This window comes from Oxyura jamaicensis, chromosome 4 (genome assembly GCF_011077185.1).
Source record: "Oxyura jamaicensis isolate SHBP4307 breed ruddy duck chromosome 4, BPBGC_Ojam_1.0, whole genome shotgun sequence".
Classification (NCBI taxonomy): Eukaryota; Metazoa; Chordata; class Aves; order Anseriformes; family Anatidae; genus Oxyura; species Oxyura jamaicensis.
In genome coordinates, this window is record NC_048896.1 from 53,863,122 (window position 1) to 53,880,620 (window position 17,499).

Below are 17,499 nucleotides of genomic sequence, written 5' to 3' on the forward strand. Positions count from 1 at the left end.
GCAAATGAGAAAGCAGCCTCTGTTCAAGAGCAGAGCAAAATCCCAACTAAACCTACACCATTTTTGATGCACAAAGAGAAATGTCAACACACCTTTTTTTGTGGAATTTGGCAGAAAAATGAAAGGATAAAATTAAACGTGGCTGAATTTTTGTTTTGTGATTTTTTTAAAAAAATATTATTATTTTTTACTTGAAAAAGTGTAGATTTACCGTTTAAATTCAATTCTCTCTTTCTGTTTACCATTATCATCTGCTCAATACATTCTGTTGAAGTAGCAGTGAAGGTGTCAGTAATTCAACCTCAAATGAAAGCATTGTTACTCATTTGGTATATTTTTTGATACAGCTTGAAGATCTGTTTTGAATAAAATTCAGCTAAACATGCTCCTGGGCACTGCTACAGGGCACTGTCAAAGACTGTATTTAGGTTTATAACACGTACATTTGTATGTATTTATACACAATTATATGCCACAGAGACAAAAGCACACAAAAATACATAAACTAAGTTAAAGATATTTTTTAATATACTTTAGAAGATCTGTGTGAATGTAAACGTTTGGGAAACTTGTTCAGCAGAAGTCATTGTAGGCACTAGCATTTTGACTTTGTAAATAAAAATATGTAGGATTATATCACATTCACTTGAACTGTAACATTTTTAAAAGTTGTTGAAATTTAGTTAATGTTTCTTAACCTGGCACAAGAGATGCTATAAATTTCCTACCAGATTTGTGCACAAGACATATTATATACAACACCATACTGCTTAATTTCACTGTTTAATAAAAGGCTACCAGTTAAAAATGTTTATAGTCAAACAATGAATCTCTTGCCATGTAACCATAATGGATGGAAATGATAAGTAAATCACCAGTTTACACGTATCCAAGCAATATTTTCTATATATTATTAATAGCGTTTGTATGGTTAACAATTCTAATAAAGTATCAAATCCCATTAAAATCTTTGAACATTGTGAAAATAAGACAAAAAAAAAGTCTGTACACATAAGGCACAGAATGTCCTTGTGCATATACAACTCTTATGGACTTCCACAGTTCTGCATTCACCTATGACTGTAACTTCATGTTCACAATGTGTAAGTAGTGTTGTGCATAGTTGCTATGAAAATAATTATATCTTTGTAACTCTTTGGACAGCTTTATTAATGTTTCACTGTGTTCCAATGATCCTCATTTTGACACAGATTTAAAGCTGCTATTGTCTAAATAGATTAATAAATTCATATAGATTATGAATTAACATGGCAGGTTAATTGAAAACATTTTATAAGATGCCCCTCTGTGGGTATCTTTCATTCATTTTGCTGATATAGATTATGTTTATTATTATTATTATTATTGTACAGATCATTAGAATAAATAACACAGTACAGTACCGTGTTACTAATACCTCTTTTTTGGTATTAATCTGTGCTTAAGTGCCAAATGTCGATGCTATTTTGTGTTGTTTCTTCCTGTTTTTGAGTGCTGAAGTGCTACAAATGTGAACTGCCCAGCTGATGTCCTGACTCACTGTAACTTAAGTAAATAACATACTGGTGTGGAACAAAACATTTTCCAACATAAAACTGAAAAAAAAAATAACAACAACAACATGCAAAATGTAGTGGTGCATGGAATATATCCACCACACAAATAGAAGTTGAAAGACAAATGGCAGGAGAGAAAATATACACAGACAGATTCCACTTTGTTACCTTCTAAAAAATGCCATAGTGATTAATTCTAGGTCACAATCAGGAAGAATATTGTTTTGTACCAGTTACAGATACTGGACAGTTCCTGCTTAGTTCAGAAGAACAAACCACCTGTGCAGTTCAAGTCATTTTTTTGGTGTTATAATCACATCAACGTAATTTTCAAAGACAGAATTACCATCCAGTGGATCTCAGTTTGTAGAGCATCATCACAGTTATAGTCCGTCAACCATTTCAGTCACCTCTAGAGTTGGGTACAAGGGTGCACACTTCTGAATTGATGATGGAACACTCACTGGGCTTCCTGTTGAATTAGCTTTATTGTGACTTTTTTTTTCCTGTTTGATTCTGAAATCATGTCAGAGTCCTTGATTTTCAGTTTATGCTGTCTTTATGGCTGCTTCGGTCTGTATTGTGATTGTTTAGTTCTTGATTTTTCCACTGAATGCTTGTTCCATTCATGGGCACTGAAGTCACCAAGCTCTTTGATTGGGAGCAGCAACAGCAAAGACATGACTGGAAATATATATATATATATTTTTTTTTTAAAAAAAGGTTAGCACAAATTTATCAACTCTATGCAGATTGCCAACAGTATTTTTAATTCAGAAATGAACAGAGAATTCTAGCTGAAGAGAGTGATAGCTGCACTTGGGCCAATTTACATTTCTTATCCTAGAACGCAAGCAGTTCTTGCAATTGATCATCACAAAGGCAGCAAATTAGGCTTGGCCTGTGGCTCTTATTTAAGAAAAACTTTCCCTGTATCAAATGGGAAATTTGTTTAACTAAGGTAAATGGGTTCAGAACTGACAGAACTCAGTAAACATTGTAAGAGCTGGGTTGTTTTTCACCTCTTTCTCACTGCAGTTCAAATTTAGGGATCAGCATGCTGCTTAACATGTAAGAGAAAAAGAGGCTTAGGTCTCTTCTCACATCTTGGAAGAAGGCAAAATTGTTTAATAAAAGGGATGGTGTATATGTTGTGTCATCTTTCACATTTAAGAACAGAAGGTAATTCATGGTTGTACTATGTTCTTCGCAGGCTGTGATGTTCTGTTGTCTATTCTGGAAGGAGGAGAAATGGCTCTTCAGCTTTCCTCCCCTCCTTTTGCAGAAACTAATGCCTAATTCTGTGAAGATGGAATCTCTAGCAGAAAGAGGGATAGGGCCTCAGAGGAGCAATGGCAATAACAGCAGTAGATCCATGACTTCCACATACTCAATGAGAAGGGAGTGTTGAAGAGAGGTATGGCCAGATTTACGATACATGTACTGTTTGTCTGTGGGTGGATACATAGAATATCTGCAGAGGTAGGGTGAGAAACTCTACTATAAAATTAAGAGATTGCCTAAAGTAATAATCTTGATACCAGAAAGGAAAAAGGAAGCTGTAAATGCAAAGCTGTGAAGGATTACGTAATAGCTAAAAGTTATTTAATTAGAATTGTTGGATGTGGTTGTATTTGGAGGGGCAAATGGAATGAATGAACTAATGATTTGAGGAGCATACTGGTAGTACCCGCTGTTACTGTTACTTTGCTCTTTTACTTGAGGACAGGTCCAGACATAGAGTCTTCTCCACAGTTCCCAAATGAAGTAAGGGACCACCAGAAGTAAAGCTGACTTCTTATTTCTCACGTGGAAATACTCCCTTAAAATAGTTTCTGTCTCATCAGGCTACAGAAAAACAGGTATTCCCTATTTTAATCACTTACTACATTTTTTTTTCAGTAGCTTGTGTCACCTGTTTGCAGCCTGAAGGTTTAGTGGTACAGTCCTATCTTCTGTTTTTCTTTGCAGATAAAGCTATTTCAGTCTTCCTTTTCCATCTTGCCACTTTCTTTAACACTAGTTGTTCTCATTTCTGCCTGTATGGCCTTTGTTAGGTGAATGAGGACTTGCAGAAGCCCAGTGTGACAAGGAAGATATTTTAACATTAAAATATGTTTTCATACGTAGGAACTGGAAAAATGCAGGTAAAAGCTGTAATGCTTATTCAGTTGCCAAAGTCAACTCAGATGCCTATTTTGGTATTGAAGACAGAAAATTTTTGTCAGAATGGGATTGTTGAACTGCTGGCAGATTTTTTGTCCTACGTATATGTCCTTTATCTTCATCTAGAGTGGTGAATACATTATCATCCAATTTCATGCACGTCATGTGCTGATAAATAGTACTTAGAAGAGTGTCTCTCCCTCAGCAATAGTTTATACATGAGGACTATGTCAAACTTATGTACTTGTTTAGCATTTCAGATAAAGTGGATAGTTTTCACTTTCAGTTTGGTATGTGCACTATGTGACCTGTTAGCCGGTAAACTAGGCAACTGGAAACTAGGAATCATTCATTCCTTTGCATGGCTCTCCTCCCAGCTCAAAAAAAAAAAAAAAAAAAAAAAAAAAGAACTAAGTGGTTTACTACTGTTCGTCAACTGGACATTATATATTATCAAGATCTTACCTGAAAGCAGTTTTTAAACTTCTTGCTCACAAAATACAGAGCTATTGGGTTTATACAAGAGTTCATGGTTGCCAGGTTGATGCTGATATAATCCAATGGCAACAAGAAACTAGGCAACAAAAAATAAAGCAAAACTTTTAAACTCTTCATATAATGTAGAAGCATTCATGCTATTTGTGGTTAGAGTCTCTCCTGTCAAAGAAACTAATTCTCATCTATCTTGCTCAATATAATCTTTTACCATGCCATATCAATAACAACCTCTCTCTCAGGAGTTCACAAAACCCAGAGGAAAGTGCGTACAATGGCAATGGACAACATGTTGTAATTATGCTACCCCATTAAAACTCATCCCCCAGAAAACAGATGTAGTTGAAAAATCATAAAATGACGTATTTGCTCTTCTAATACCACATGTACCACATTGCATGCACAATGACATTTCTCACACAAACTCCCAAGTATGTGATAATATATTTTTTTCAGTATAAACAACTGATTGATATAGAAGTTGGAGTACCTGAGCAGTTCACATCTGCCGGGGTCTCTTTCATTGTATACCATTTTCTTCAAAATTCGGCTCAAATGAAGAGGGAACCAGCAAAGAGCAAAAATCACTACTAAACAGAAAACTGTCTTTGCAACTTCTCGACGCTGGAAAAAGAAGTAAAAATAACTATGACTGAGTGCCTAGTTCATATTGGTAGTTGATTGTAGTGAAACGATGTTGGCAGCAAAGATAAGTAATCTAGATAAAGCATGCAAGGATTCCCAAAGTGCAGCTTCCAGACCATCTGATTTTTTTTTTTTGGACTTGCACACTGGTCATTGCCAGGACATCATAGTTGTTAGACAAGCAACAACCACTGCTGGGCATCCCTGAACCTTACGAATTTCCCAGTCCTTCTTATTCCTCTACCCTGGATTAGTTTTCTAGCAGTCCCTCAGATTAACGTCTTTCTTTAGAAGCATACATACTCTGCAAGGAAATTTTTTCATGTACAAGGGGAACTGAGATCACACCTGTTTGATAAACCACTTTTAACCTAATCTTTGACATAGATCAATTTGTAAATCCAAAGCACCTAAATCAATTGGCAATAGCAGATCCATTGAGCCACGTACCCGGGTCACGTACCACACTGAGTACTTGAACCACACTGAACCACATACCACAGTCAGGATGCCAAATCGTCTGTGATGTATTATTTTATATTCAATATGCCTCCCATTACATAAAGGGATACTGCACAAAGTATTAATTTTTCTATGTTATCCTTGCTATGTGATCTTGATGTTTTTAAGTAGTCATTCTACGAGCAACATTTTAGAAATGTCTGTGTTACAGCATAATCTTATAATGCTTAGTAGTTAGGAAATAATTTAAATTTAATGGACATTTTACATGACTCTGGAGATTTACAGAAGTTTTACGGGATTTTGGACAATGCATACCGGTGGTGTTTGGTAGGCATATATTTGATAAACATATGTAGAGGTAAGAATACCACTTCTGGATCTGCCACCTTCATGTAACAATAACAATAATGCCCTCATTAAAAAATTTACAGTGAAATGTGTGATTAGAATAAGTCTTGTTAGGTGTTGAATATGACTATTACTGTGTCTTTTTTCTTATAATAGCTTTTATCAAAATAGAAGGATCATAACTAGAAATTAACGTGGACAGGGCTATAGGAAGGAAGGAAGAAAGGCAAAAAGTGATCATTAAAAGGAGAAGCATTTGTAAATTGTGGCATAAATTCATCCTCCAGCTGCTAGTCCATGTAGCTTGCTGGCACTGCACATCAGGATGGGAAGGCTGGAGGGATGATTCCCCTGCACATACCATTCCAGTTCTGATGGGTGGAGTAGCCTGTATGTGGCCCTAGGGACAGGCTGTGCTACTGGCCTTGGAGCCTGTTGAGGGAACAAAGTGCATGAGGGGAGGATTCTCTGGTCTGCCTTGCTCTGAAATGTGCCAGCAGAGGAGGAATCTCTGAGAGAACTCACTCAGCTGCAGAGGACTGGTTGGTTTAGGGATTCACATCCGTCAATGTGGAATTTGAAAGAAAGAGTGGAATTTGAGGGGCTGACGTTAACATTATAGCCTGTTGTCCGACTAACTGCAGAGAAAAAGCTACAGATTGTTTTTAAAATTTCAGTTAGGAATGAAACATCAGACAGCGCTGCAAAAACATCAAAGTGAGATCTGACAGTTCTGTGAGTGACTTCATGATCATTTGTTTGTAGTAGTCTCCTATTGCTCTTTTCAAAGCGGGAAAGCTACAGGAGTGGTAGCTGCAACAGTGCAATAAACCTGAAACAAATCTCACCTATTCTAAACCAAGTTATTCTACAATGGCTTTTTATATGAATGTAAAGATACATATCAAAGTGTGTCAAAGGAGGGGGGATGTATGGAGTGAATAACAAGTCAAGTTTTTTTTTTTTCCAAATCTTTGTAGTTAAACTTCAAAGCATTTAGCCAGTAGTAATTTAAGGTTAAAGAACGGGAGAGCACAGCCATCACACTTAAGAACAGAAAGAAAGAAAACCATTAGTTTCTTGAGTGTGCTGTCTTCAGTATCTTCTTATACTATGATTTAGTCTTATGTTGCAGGTTTGACTGAATACCTTATCAAAAATAACCTATATCCTCAAGTCCTACTTCTGTAATTTAATGTATTCAAATGTACTTTGAAACATTTCTGTGCTAAGCCAAAGACAGAAGAACAGTATTTTCAAACATTGCTGTTCCTAATGTTTACCTGCTTAAGGTGTTCACTGAGAGCGATTCTCAAGTTGCTGTTCCTTCTGTTTAACATTTCACAAGTCATTAGCGTATAAAAGATGGCAGTACATGCCAGTGGCATGCAGAAATAGAAACCAAACAGCCACCAATCCTTTGCATCTTTGTAAAACTGTGGATAAGAGAAAGAAAAGAGAAGGTATTTTCATACAATTCAATAGGAAGTGCCACAGAAAGGTATGGGAAATTGAAAGTGTGACAGTTTGTATGCTGGTATCTGTCTATTGGCAAACAGTTCCAAATTACGTAAACTTTCTTATAATTTTGATCTATTTTGGACCAACATAAAAATGGGAACTGTGGCAGTGTAAACGTTAATTTTACCTTACTAACAACCTGACTGTACCCTTGCTGCAATCTGTCCTGGGTTGGAATTAATTTCCTTTGGTTGTGTTTTCTGAACATTTACACTTACTCAAGAAAACTGGGGTTCAGTTTACGTGAAAAGAACATGCCAAAATGTAGACACTGTCAGTATGAGACAATAAATCTCACTAAAAGCCTGTCTCAGGAAATGCCATTTACCTCCGTGGCTTCTGCCCCAATTCCAGAAAAAGAAAATTCAAAATGCCTTGTAAGTTTAATCACCTTTTGTTATCGGTGAGAAGATTGGTAGTTGGTTTGCTTATGTACAGGGCAGATATGAGCCACTTCATAAGTGTTTGTCTGATATATGCAAAGCTTAGGGCTGGTGGCTTCCAGCAGTACAGTTACTTTTATCTCTTTGCCCGCCTTTCATACTATTTGACTTCTGTGACAGGACACTGAAGGAATTTATAGAGTAGCAGTATTTTGCTGTGTAGTTTTAAATGTAAGTTGTAGTTGAAGTTGTGGTTTAAGTTAATGCATTTATGTATTATGGGAAATAGTACATTTGACAAAACATTTAAAATTATTCTTTTTTGTAGATGGTTATATTGAGTTACATCGATGGTTATATCGGACTCAAGAAAATATTAAATCTTAGTTTTTAAACTTTACGCTAAGCCAAAAACATGTACTAAAATATGACATTTTAAAGACTTCCTGTCTCTACATTGTTAGTCACTGAGATTAATATGTGTAAAAGGGAACCTTCTTTCTCATAATCTTTTCCCTAGCTTGTTTATTCCTAGCGGATGTGCTCTAGTAACATCACAGTTCCCACACCAAATGTCAAAATGCTAATAACTGAGGATTATTAGGGATCCTGTCTAAGAAGTCAAACTTTTGACATCTTGTTTACATTTAAAGCTGAACAGTTCTAAACTTTAAAAGATAAAGGAAACAAATGCAATTTAATAGACTAGTATTTAATAACATTCATTTTTAATCTGCTTTACTTACACTAGGGAGTTGATTTACTGAGAAAAGGGGAATGTTTTTGATTTTTCTTCCTCCATCCTAACAGAGTTAGCTGCTTACAGAGCTTGCTAATTTAGAGTATGCTACTGGTATCTAGGCCACAACCCCACCCCACAGGACATCTTGAACTGTGTTCTTTAGCTTGTTTCCTCCTCCTCATTTTAGCTTCATCCCTGTGTGAGGAGGGGCTAGAGTCTGCTGCATAGTTGCTCTCCCCTTTGGGGACGAATTCCCCCCACCCTGGAACCTGAGCTTCTGCCAGCAGAAAACCAGAAAACAAAACGCCTCATATTTTAAGAGTTTGTACTGAGGGGAAATCTAATTACCACTGCTCCTGCGGAGAAATGTATTACAAGTACATGGAGCAATTATCTTTTTTTTGTGGCAAATTCCTCTGGGTCAGACTAGAAGCATATTGGTTGGGCAGCACAGTGAAATGTATACTATGTGAATCCATACTACATTTGCAAGGCAAACTTTCTCACATAACAGGCTACCAGTTTTCATAAGCATTGCATGTCAGTCAAGAACACACCCAGAGTCCTGTGTCACAACCCTGTCCGATGACCTGGCTTCATGAAATTACAAAACCTACACGAAAACGTCTGTAAATGATTAATTATGGAATCTGGCTTTCTCAAAGCTTGCATAAAAGCACATAACTGGGTTGATTTAAGACAAGTAGACATTCTTTTGTTTGTCTTGAAAGCCCACATGGAACTGGTTTTCTACAGGAAATGTGCATTTTAAACAAGTTCTCTAGTGCACTGAGCCTCTAGGGAATCATGGTCTAGCATGAACCTTTCAAGTCGTTCAAAGACAGCTTTAAAATTGAATAAATTCCCCTATTAAAAATAAAAGTTAATCATAAGTACTTCCCACAGTTTAGTAATCACTTATTGTGATGTTTGTGGTAGTGAATCTTATAGTTACAGTTAAAATGGTATTTCCATTTTAATCTCATATTCATACTCCCTTGCAGTGCATTGAAACACAACATTTTTTTTTGACAGACATGTCCAACACTTATTCTCAGTTTGGACCTAAATGTTGATTTATGTCACTGAAAATCAAATTGGCATGGTGAAATTTGGAGCTTTTGAATTATTCTGAGCAAATAAACAATACTAATTTCTGCTAATAAACAAAATAAACCAAGCTATTCTCCTGAATACATTAAGAACAGAACGATAATCATTAAAGTTAACATGCCTGTCGAAGACCTGAACTGTAGTGTTTTTGAGAAGCATGATGAGAAAAACATTCTTTTTCTCAGGGAGAGAGGAAGTGAAGATTGTCCAGGCACATCTGTGGAGAAAAACAGCCACTACAAAAGGGAAAGGCCTAGATTTACTGCAGTGTGCATTTCATAAATTATTTTTTTTGAACTATAGTGTCTACAGCCATATTGCCTGTAGAGTTTAGAAACAAAGATACTATAAATCCTGGGCAATTCCACTCCCTCTTTACCCACATTAATTACTTCCATTAGGACATGGCTTTTGTTTTCTCTTGCTCTTGTCTCTGACTCTTTCTGCCATCCCTGTGGTCTAACCCAACTGAAATTGGAGATATTCCACTGAAAAACACAATTCATACATACTTCTTATTTTCTAAATTTCCTAACTTCATTTGCCGCACCCTTCTCAATTCTATCCCAGGCCATGTGGGATCACAAGCTTGGGATCTAACTCAAGATCAGACATTCAAAAACAGAGAAGTTTACACTCTATTATTAAAAAATCTTGGTCGGAAAAAAGACCCAGAAACCCTGGGTGAATTTTCCCTCAAGACTGAAGACCTTGCGTTATCTACATTCTCTGAACCAAAACAGAATGAAACTTTTTTTTTTTTTTTTTTTTAAATGATGATAATTATTAATTGATGAATGGTTGCTGGCCCTTCTTTTGGTTCACAAAGAAAATAATAATATATCACTTTCCCATTTTCTCAATGTAAGGCCAAGAAGATAATCCCCATCCCTCTATGCAGTAAAGATACGTTAACTCTGTAGCGACTACTCACCTGACTTGCTTTGAACAATCTAATGTGGGTATTTGCAACTGTTAGGTATAGTAGCACAGAGGACAAGTGCTATGAAGCATGCCAAAGAAGTCTGGTTTGTACTCGGGCACATCTCTTGCTCTTGAGTTGCTATGTCTAGATGACAGCTAACAGTGCCTAAGCTACCTAGGTTAGAGATGTGAGTTTGTCAGATTTGTAGCCATGATTTCTAATAAATGAAGGGATTATTCTCTGATTTTGTAAGTGCATTTAGAATAGGAAAAACTATGTTAGAGCATGGCCCCACCCTATTATTTATCTGCCAAAGGATCTGGCTACTGCACACAAACCAATGACTCATCACAGTAAAACATGTTTTCTGACAGTTACAGGCTTCAGGGTGTTATACCTAGAAACACAATACCTCCCAGGGCTCTGGCTACACTGACATCTCTTGGCTGTACTTTAGTCGGGCCCAAATTGCAAATTTCTGTATTAAGAATCCTCAGTAGGGAATAAATGGAAATGTTGTAAAGTCACATTTAGGATCTCTAGATGAAAGTAGAGGCTGGTAACTGTGCATGAAGGATCTTCTTTGCATCAATATACATTAGAATACATTTTGCACTTTAATAGATAAATAAAGCATATTATAATCCAGTATCTTAAGTGTCTATGCTGTGGATTCCAAAAAGAGAAGAAAGGATGTTACTTACCAACATAAAATTATTTGTAGTATTGAGCATGCAGGTAACATAACCTTCATTCTTGTATTTGAAAGGTACCACAGTAAAACCAATGGCTTCTGGAATGGCCAGTATAAAAGACAGAAGCCAAATGGAGAAAATTTCAATAGCAGTGATCATAGGGATTCCAATGCCCTGAACACGGCTCCAGGAGGCAACTGCTCTGTACCTGAAAGAGACAGGCATTAATGTCCAATCTTCCAACTTCTTCCTTAAATTCAAACATCTTGCTCCAGTTTTATATATGAAGTAAAATCCCAAAGCTGACATCTTAGACTCGTGTTGCTTGTTTCTCCTGCCTGTTCCAGGGGCTCTGCCAGCTGTCAAGCCACCTAGGACACAGCAGCGCACATCGAGGGGTGGGGAGCAAAGAGCTGGCTGCAATTGTTCTGCTTAGGCACAGGAGCATATTGAATTCTGCTCTATGGACTGCACTAGTGATTTCTAATTAAACCGGGCAAGGTTTGCGAGAACAGACTAAATCTTTTACTAGATCAGATGATGTAACAGCAGAAGAAAAATCTTTCTAACACACTAGCCATTCTAACAGATCTGACACAGCTACCTCAGCTGTAACTGCAGTGCTACCTGAAGTGGAGTTGTCAGCTGGCATACAATGAAATACTGTGAAATATTTTTCATCACATGAAAATGCATTTCTTTTATTTACACTAATGCTAAAAGTACTGCTTTTATGAGGTATATCCTGTATTGGCCTTAGAATACAACTGAGTGCTAGTTAGGACTGTCTGGCAGTGATCCCAGCCTTTACATCACCTTTCTGATGAGAAACCGAAGTGCATGGCTAAGAAGTGTGCCCATACCAAAAGCAAAGCATTTTTCCCATAACTTTATCCCTCAAATACCAAGTTTCTTTGTAAAAGCAGAATTGCTGAAACCTGTTTCTCCATATGTATGCATCTGATAGCTCAAATCCCTGATAAAAGGTAAGAACTCAAAAAAAGTTTCAAATATGGCCCATACATTTATAGCACTTCTCCCTTTTTCTCTTCCTTACTTTACTTTCACTGTCCCTCCCGTGTTGGAGGATTCTTGTTACAGGCTGCAGCCTTTCCCCCAGTCAGGGAACTGAGAAGGTCTTGCTCCTTGACTTGTCTGCCAGTTTTCAAGGAACTTGTAGGAGTTTATTAGCTTTCAGACCTCAACCTCTCTGTCAAGTCTGCTCAATAGGTTCAAAAATTATTGGGAGAAGATAGATGGGCATGTAATACAGAGTAATACCAGTCCATAAATAGAAAATTCATTAGTAGACTGAACTGTTATGTAGCAATAGCTGTAGTAAATAAGTTACTTAGCATTTCCAACAATTTAGCAAAGACAATGCTATCTAAAATTATTGAAAGAATGAACATTATTTTGTTCTTGTACTAATCTGAAATGCATGCTGGAGAATTTTCTGTCATTGGTGATGACAGAAACAGTTTCTAAACTGTTTATTTTACTTCCATAAAAGAATAGCACCTTCCCATTTGGAATCACAGTGCTATATGGGCTTATCATGGCATGCACTGATGAAATAGTCTTCTTTAGTTGAGGAGAAAAAAGTCAAGAAAGGTTGTTCTTCTGCTTTATAAAGGTGAGAATAAGAAGTTACTGAAACAGTTAAAAATTGTATGGAGCCGTGGCATTTTACTGTCCTGACGGTGGCAAGTATTCTTTTCTTCCTGAGACATGCCCTCATTTTCTGCCCCATGAGTCCTGGCAGACACATTTGGATGCATGCAGCTGCTACCTCTATCCTTAACACCTTTCCAAGGCAGGAGCCAAAGTTAAGCTTTTCAGAGAAAAGCAAATGAGGTGGTGATTTTAGAAGATGACAGCAGCTAACAACAGAGCATGCCAGCAGGCACAAGGAAGGTGACGGGTGTGGGAAAAGGAGGTGCCCTCAGCAGACCAGGAGTGTACAATTTGCAAGTACATAGGCTCTCAGTGGCAGGGATGGGTGAGATTTGGCAGGGGAAGGAGAGAACAGGGGAATTTAGATCACAAAGTTTTCATTTGGAGGATTAGGGTGTGGAAGGATGAGAGTGGGATGGCTTGTGATTGGAGGAAGTCAGAGTTTTGGCATGGGCTCAAAGGCTCAGGGGTAACAAGGGTTTAAGGAAAAGAGTAATTGAGAACTCTGGATTTACAGTTACTTTGAATGTACTGGGAAGGGTTGAAGTTTGGATTTCTGAGATGGAAGGAATGAAGAGCTTCTGGTGGGAAAAATGTGCCAAGGGATGTAGGACCCAGGCTACAGATGTCTGTAAAAATTAGAGTTATTTAAAGGCAACCACACCCCTCCTCTAAACAAAACACTAATTTGAGATTAAGGATTCACACGTAGCATTTCTTCTGATTCCCTCTATCACGCCCCCTTTTTTGTTTGGAAGTGTGCTCATTCTTATTAACAGGGTGGAACACATAAATTAAATCCCCTGTAGCCTCAATGTTAGAAGGAGCAAACCAACTAGAACCCTTTGCTTTGATATCTCTTGATAAAAAAACAGTATCATACACAGCATAGTGTACTAGGGATAGGTTCTTAGTACACCATTTTAGCAGAAATGTATGTATAAAGATTTTGAACATACTAAAGCAGAACAGTACATTTTGGACTTGCAGATTAAAAATGAAAACATCTTCTGAAGGCATGCTTATCTTCAAAGGATCTCAGAAAGGATGGAGTCAATAGTTCACTCGTGGGGAGGAGGCCTATGAAAATGGAATTCTGAGAGCACTGAAACAACCTATGCTGAAACAACTGGGAAAGTAATGCTCAACATCAGATCTTCCCACACATTTATTCATATTAAAATTCAGATTTAATTTTGAATGCTTTGTGATCCTCTCATATTTCATTTTACCTAACATCAGATTTTAGATTTAATTACTAAATGGAATATTCCTAGGAATATTCACACAAATACTCAGATATTTGTACCAGGTGAACTTTGGAAATATACCAATCAATTGGAAGTTTAATAAGTGGAACTTTTACAATCAATTCAATCAGCTGCACAAGGTGCAGGGTACTATCTCATCATCCTTGACTGCAGGATGTTCTTAAACAGGAGACTCTAGACTACACATTTCTCAAGTAAGACATAAAATTTGTGTTGCGTTACCTATGTAACTATCTAAATGATAACAAATGGGTTAGAAATCGTGAAATCTAATGCTTTCTTGCATTTTTTTTTTATCCTTGTTTCTCTTCAAGTTATGTCTGCTTTGTACAGAAGGTCAGTGTGCACAGCAGCAAGGATTTGGATTCTGTATATATTTTATTGGCAATTTTTTTTTCAGTTAACATTTCAAATAACCATCAGATGCAGAATTACTGGCTGAAAAATGTTATGAATGGTTTCACCTAAAGGATAGGAAGTTCACTAATTAGATCAGAATTTCCTGAATACATATTAGCCTGCAATTACTTTGTCTCTACTCACTGCTATAAGAGTGATTTGAAAAATAGTGGTAGTAAAATTTTTCAAGTGGGTGTTCTGTGAATTATGTAATATATAGGATCTTTGTCTAGCCACAAACCTCCCATAATTAGGAATGGGAAATACTGCAGGGTTTATTTCCCTCACACTTAAAAAATATAGGATGTTTGCCAGGGAACTGAAATAATACAGATGCATCACACATTACATTTAATTCCTCAGCCTAAAATCTGTGTGTGCATGTTTTATCTTTTCATTTGCCGTTTCTGTTTCTGTTTGTTTTCTTTTTCTCTCCAACCTTTTCTAAAACATTCAGCTTGTTTCCCTTTCCCTATTTAGTGCTGTGGCTCCCTTTCCCCCCCTATTTTTTTTCTTCACTTTCTATCGCTCACGCATGTGCTATCAATTTTAGTAGATTGTACCCTTCAATTGCTCTCTCCCCTGTGTTTTCTCCTCTTCCATTTTCTCTCATTCTTAGCTATTTATTACAACTTTATTTTCATGGACCCTGCAGTCCTTCTTACTACTTGATTTTAAGTATGCACAGTATTTGACGACAAGGGATCATTACAGCATAAAGTATACATATATAAAATTAAATACTACACTCCTATCTAGTTATAACTGGTACAAAGCATGTCTTCCAGAAGGACATCTTGTATTGATCTGAGAACATAAAAAGCACCTTTCCCTGGTGATGTCTTATTGTAGTTAATTACCCTCATTGTTAAACATGTGTACCTTATTTTCATGTGGAATCTGGCTGCAACTTTGATCAATGGGTTAATATTACATTTTCTTTGCAAAACTAAGACCTAAAGGATATCTGATACATCGTCTGTGTTTCAGTACTTGGATGTAATATTTAAGTGGCTTCTTCGACATCATTTTTGAGAAGCAACTAGCTGAGATCTGTAAGGTCACTGAATCATTTCTGATGCTTTTCTACACCCTCTCCGTGATTTCATCATTCTTTGGTAAGGAATAATTCCAGAACTCTAATTAGCCTTTCAGTATGGGTCACATTAATGGTGCAAGCTTGTGGTTTTTGCTGTGGCCTAGATTAGTTTTTGGAACAATTTGGATGGACTTTACCATAGTGGTATCTAATCACAATTAAAAAAGAAAATGTACTGTGTGCCTTCTGAAATGAAGTCAAGGAGCATATGAACATTAAACCTTGGGTTATAGCTTGTGTGTGGACTATGAGTCACAGAATTCCAGAATGGTTGAGGTTGGGAGGGACATCTGGAGATCACTGAATTCAATCCTTCTGCTCCAGCAGGGTCACTTAGAGCACGTTGCACAGGGAACGCGTGTGCCTCCCCTGTGCCTGCTGCTGCTTTACAGAGTAGGTGGTTTTGCCTCCCTGCTCCTTTTGACCGTATTAAAATTAGTTGTTCAAGTGACCCACTAGTATAACATACTTCTCTTCTGCAAGTACCAATAGCCCTTTATAAAAGGGAAAGATGATACAGAAGAAATTAAATACTTAGTCAAGTATGTGAGAAGCAGTCACTGTCAAGGTTAGAGTCAGAACAGTTCCTATACTGTTACTGGTACCATTCTTTGCTATGAGAGATCTGATCACTGCAGTTCTTCATTCTAAAGACAGCTGGCAGTGTGTTGACTGCAATATAATAAATTAATGATTGTAAGTAATTACATTAAAAATAAGAACCATTAATAATATTAATATAATAATAGTTAATAATAGTTAATATAATAAAGCTCTTACTGCTTTGCTTTACTGCTATAATCTGGACTGTTTTATACATTTACTGGAAGTTGGTCCAGATGAAGACACCTAACCTGAAATGACTGTCCTGTGAAATTTGGTATTCAGAAGGGTCAAGAAGAGAGTGTATACCTATGAAATGAGATTGGCATCTTTGCATTCCTTAAAACCATCTCTTCATCAAAATTGTTATGTCTGAGACATAATCAAAAGTAAAAGCTCAGGAAGGAAAGCATCCTTCCTCTTAGTCACAGTCAGGGGCTGTTTAGGAGAAGAGTCAGACTTTCATCATGATCATGACTCAGAGTTTAAACATGTCTGAGGGGCATCTGAAATAAATGTGAGCTTCCTCTGAAGAGTGAATGGCTGGTTTGGTGTTTTCTTTCAGCCTCTTGAAACCCTCTCTATGTGTGAATGGGCATTATTCCTTTGGGAATGCACAGTTAAACCTTAATATGTTGTCAGTGCAAGCCATTTTGGGCAAGGGGCACTAGTAACGAGTGGTGTTTCACAGTAGGATGTAGTTAACACAGGGATCAGTCCCTGTAAACAAACAAGCAAACAAACATTGGGTTCTAAAGCAAGGCTGTAGTCTACAAATGAGAGCTAGGGAGTCAATGATTATCAAAGCTTTGGAGCTCTGTATTCATTGTACCGATTGCCTCCATCTATTTCTACCTTGAAGAATGCAATCCCATTTATATGCTCTCTAACTAACTAACTATAAATGAGATCATTTTCAGGAGCATTTTTTAAGGAAAAAATAGCTAGCCTGTAGACCGGAAATAGTTCAGCTGTGACAGCACCCAAGTTTTTTGTGAAAAATGTACTCATTTTTCGTATTAAAAATGTCCATTAGCTGAAGTAGAATTCTTTACTAATATGACTATGCCTGTCACTCCTTTGCCTGACCTAATTTGTCTAAGGTGTTGTCAGATCCTGATTTAATGATAACTTAACTTAGATTCAATATGTGTTAGCCAATATCAGAGTCTGGCTGTATGTATCTGTTTTCTAACACACATTCTCTGCAGTCATTTACTACAGTAGCACGAAGTGATAAAGACTATGTCCTTGACAAAGCATGTCGTTTGGAGGAGGAAATTTGAGTATGATCCCATACAAGGTTTTATACTCAAATGGAAGTGGCATTTGTTTTTTTTAAAGATTAGCAAACTAGTACTCATAAACAAACAACAACAACAACAACAAAAAAAAA

At 37.0% G+C, this 17,499-nt stretch overlaps 1 protein-coding gene across 1 annotated transcript in view; it reads right to left on the reverse strand.

The window, feature by feature from the left end:
* Positions 1–399: 399 nt before the first annotated feature.
* Positions 400–17,499, reverse strand: part of EDNRA (endothelin receptor type A) — a 34,291-nt gene continuing 17,191 nt past the window's right edge. Inside the window, exons 4-8 of the mRNA XM_035323889.1 lie at positions 11,064–11,262; positions 6,959–7,111; positions 4,708–4,841; positions 4,188–4,296; positions 400–2,240 (exon numbers count right to left, since the gene is read on the reverse strand). Coding sequence (XP_035179780.1) covers positions 2,100–2,240; positions 4,188–4,296; positions 4,708–4,841; positions 6,959–7,111; positions 11,064–11,262 — 736 coding nt within the window. The 3' untranslated portion in view covers positions 400–2,099. The remainder of the gene's footprint in view (positions 2,241–4,187; positions 4,297–4,707; positions 4,842–6,958; positions 7,112–11,063; positions 11,263–17,499) is intronic.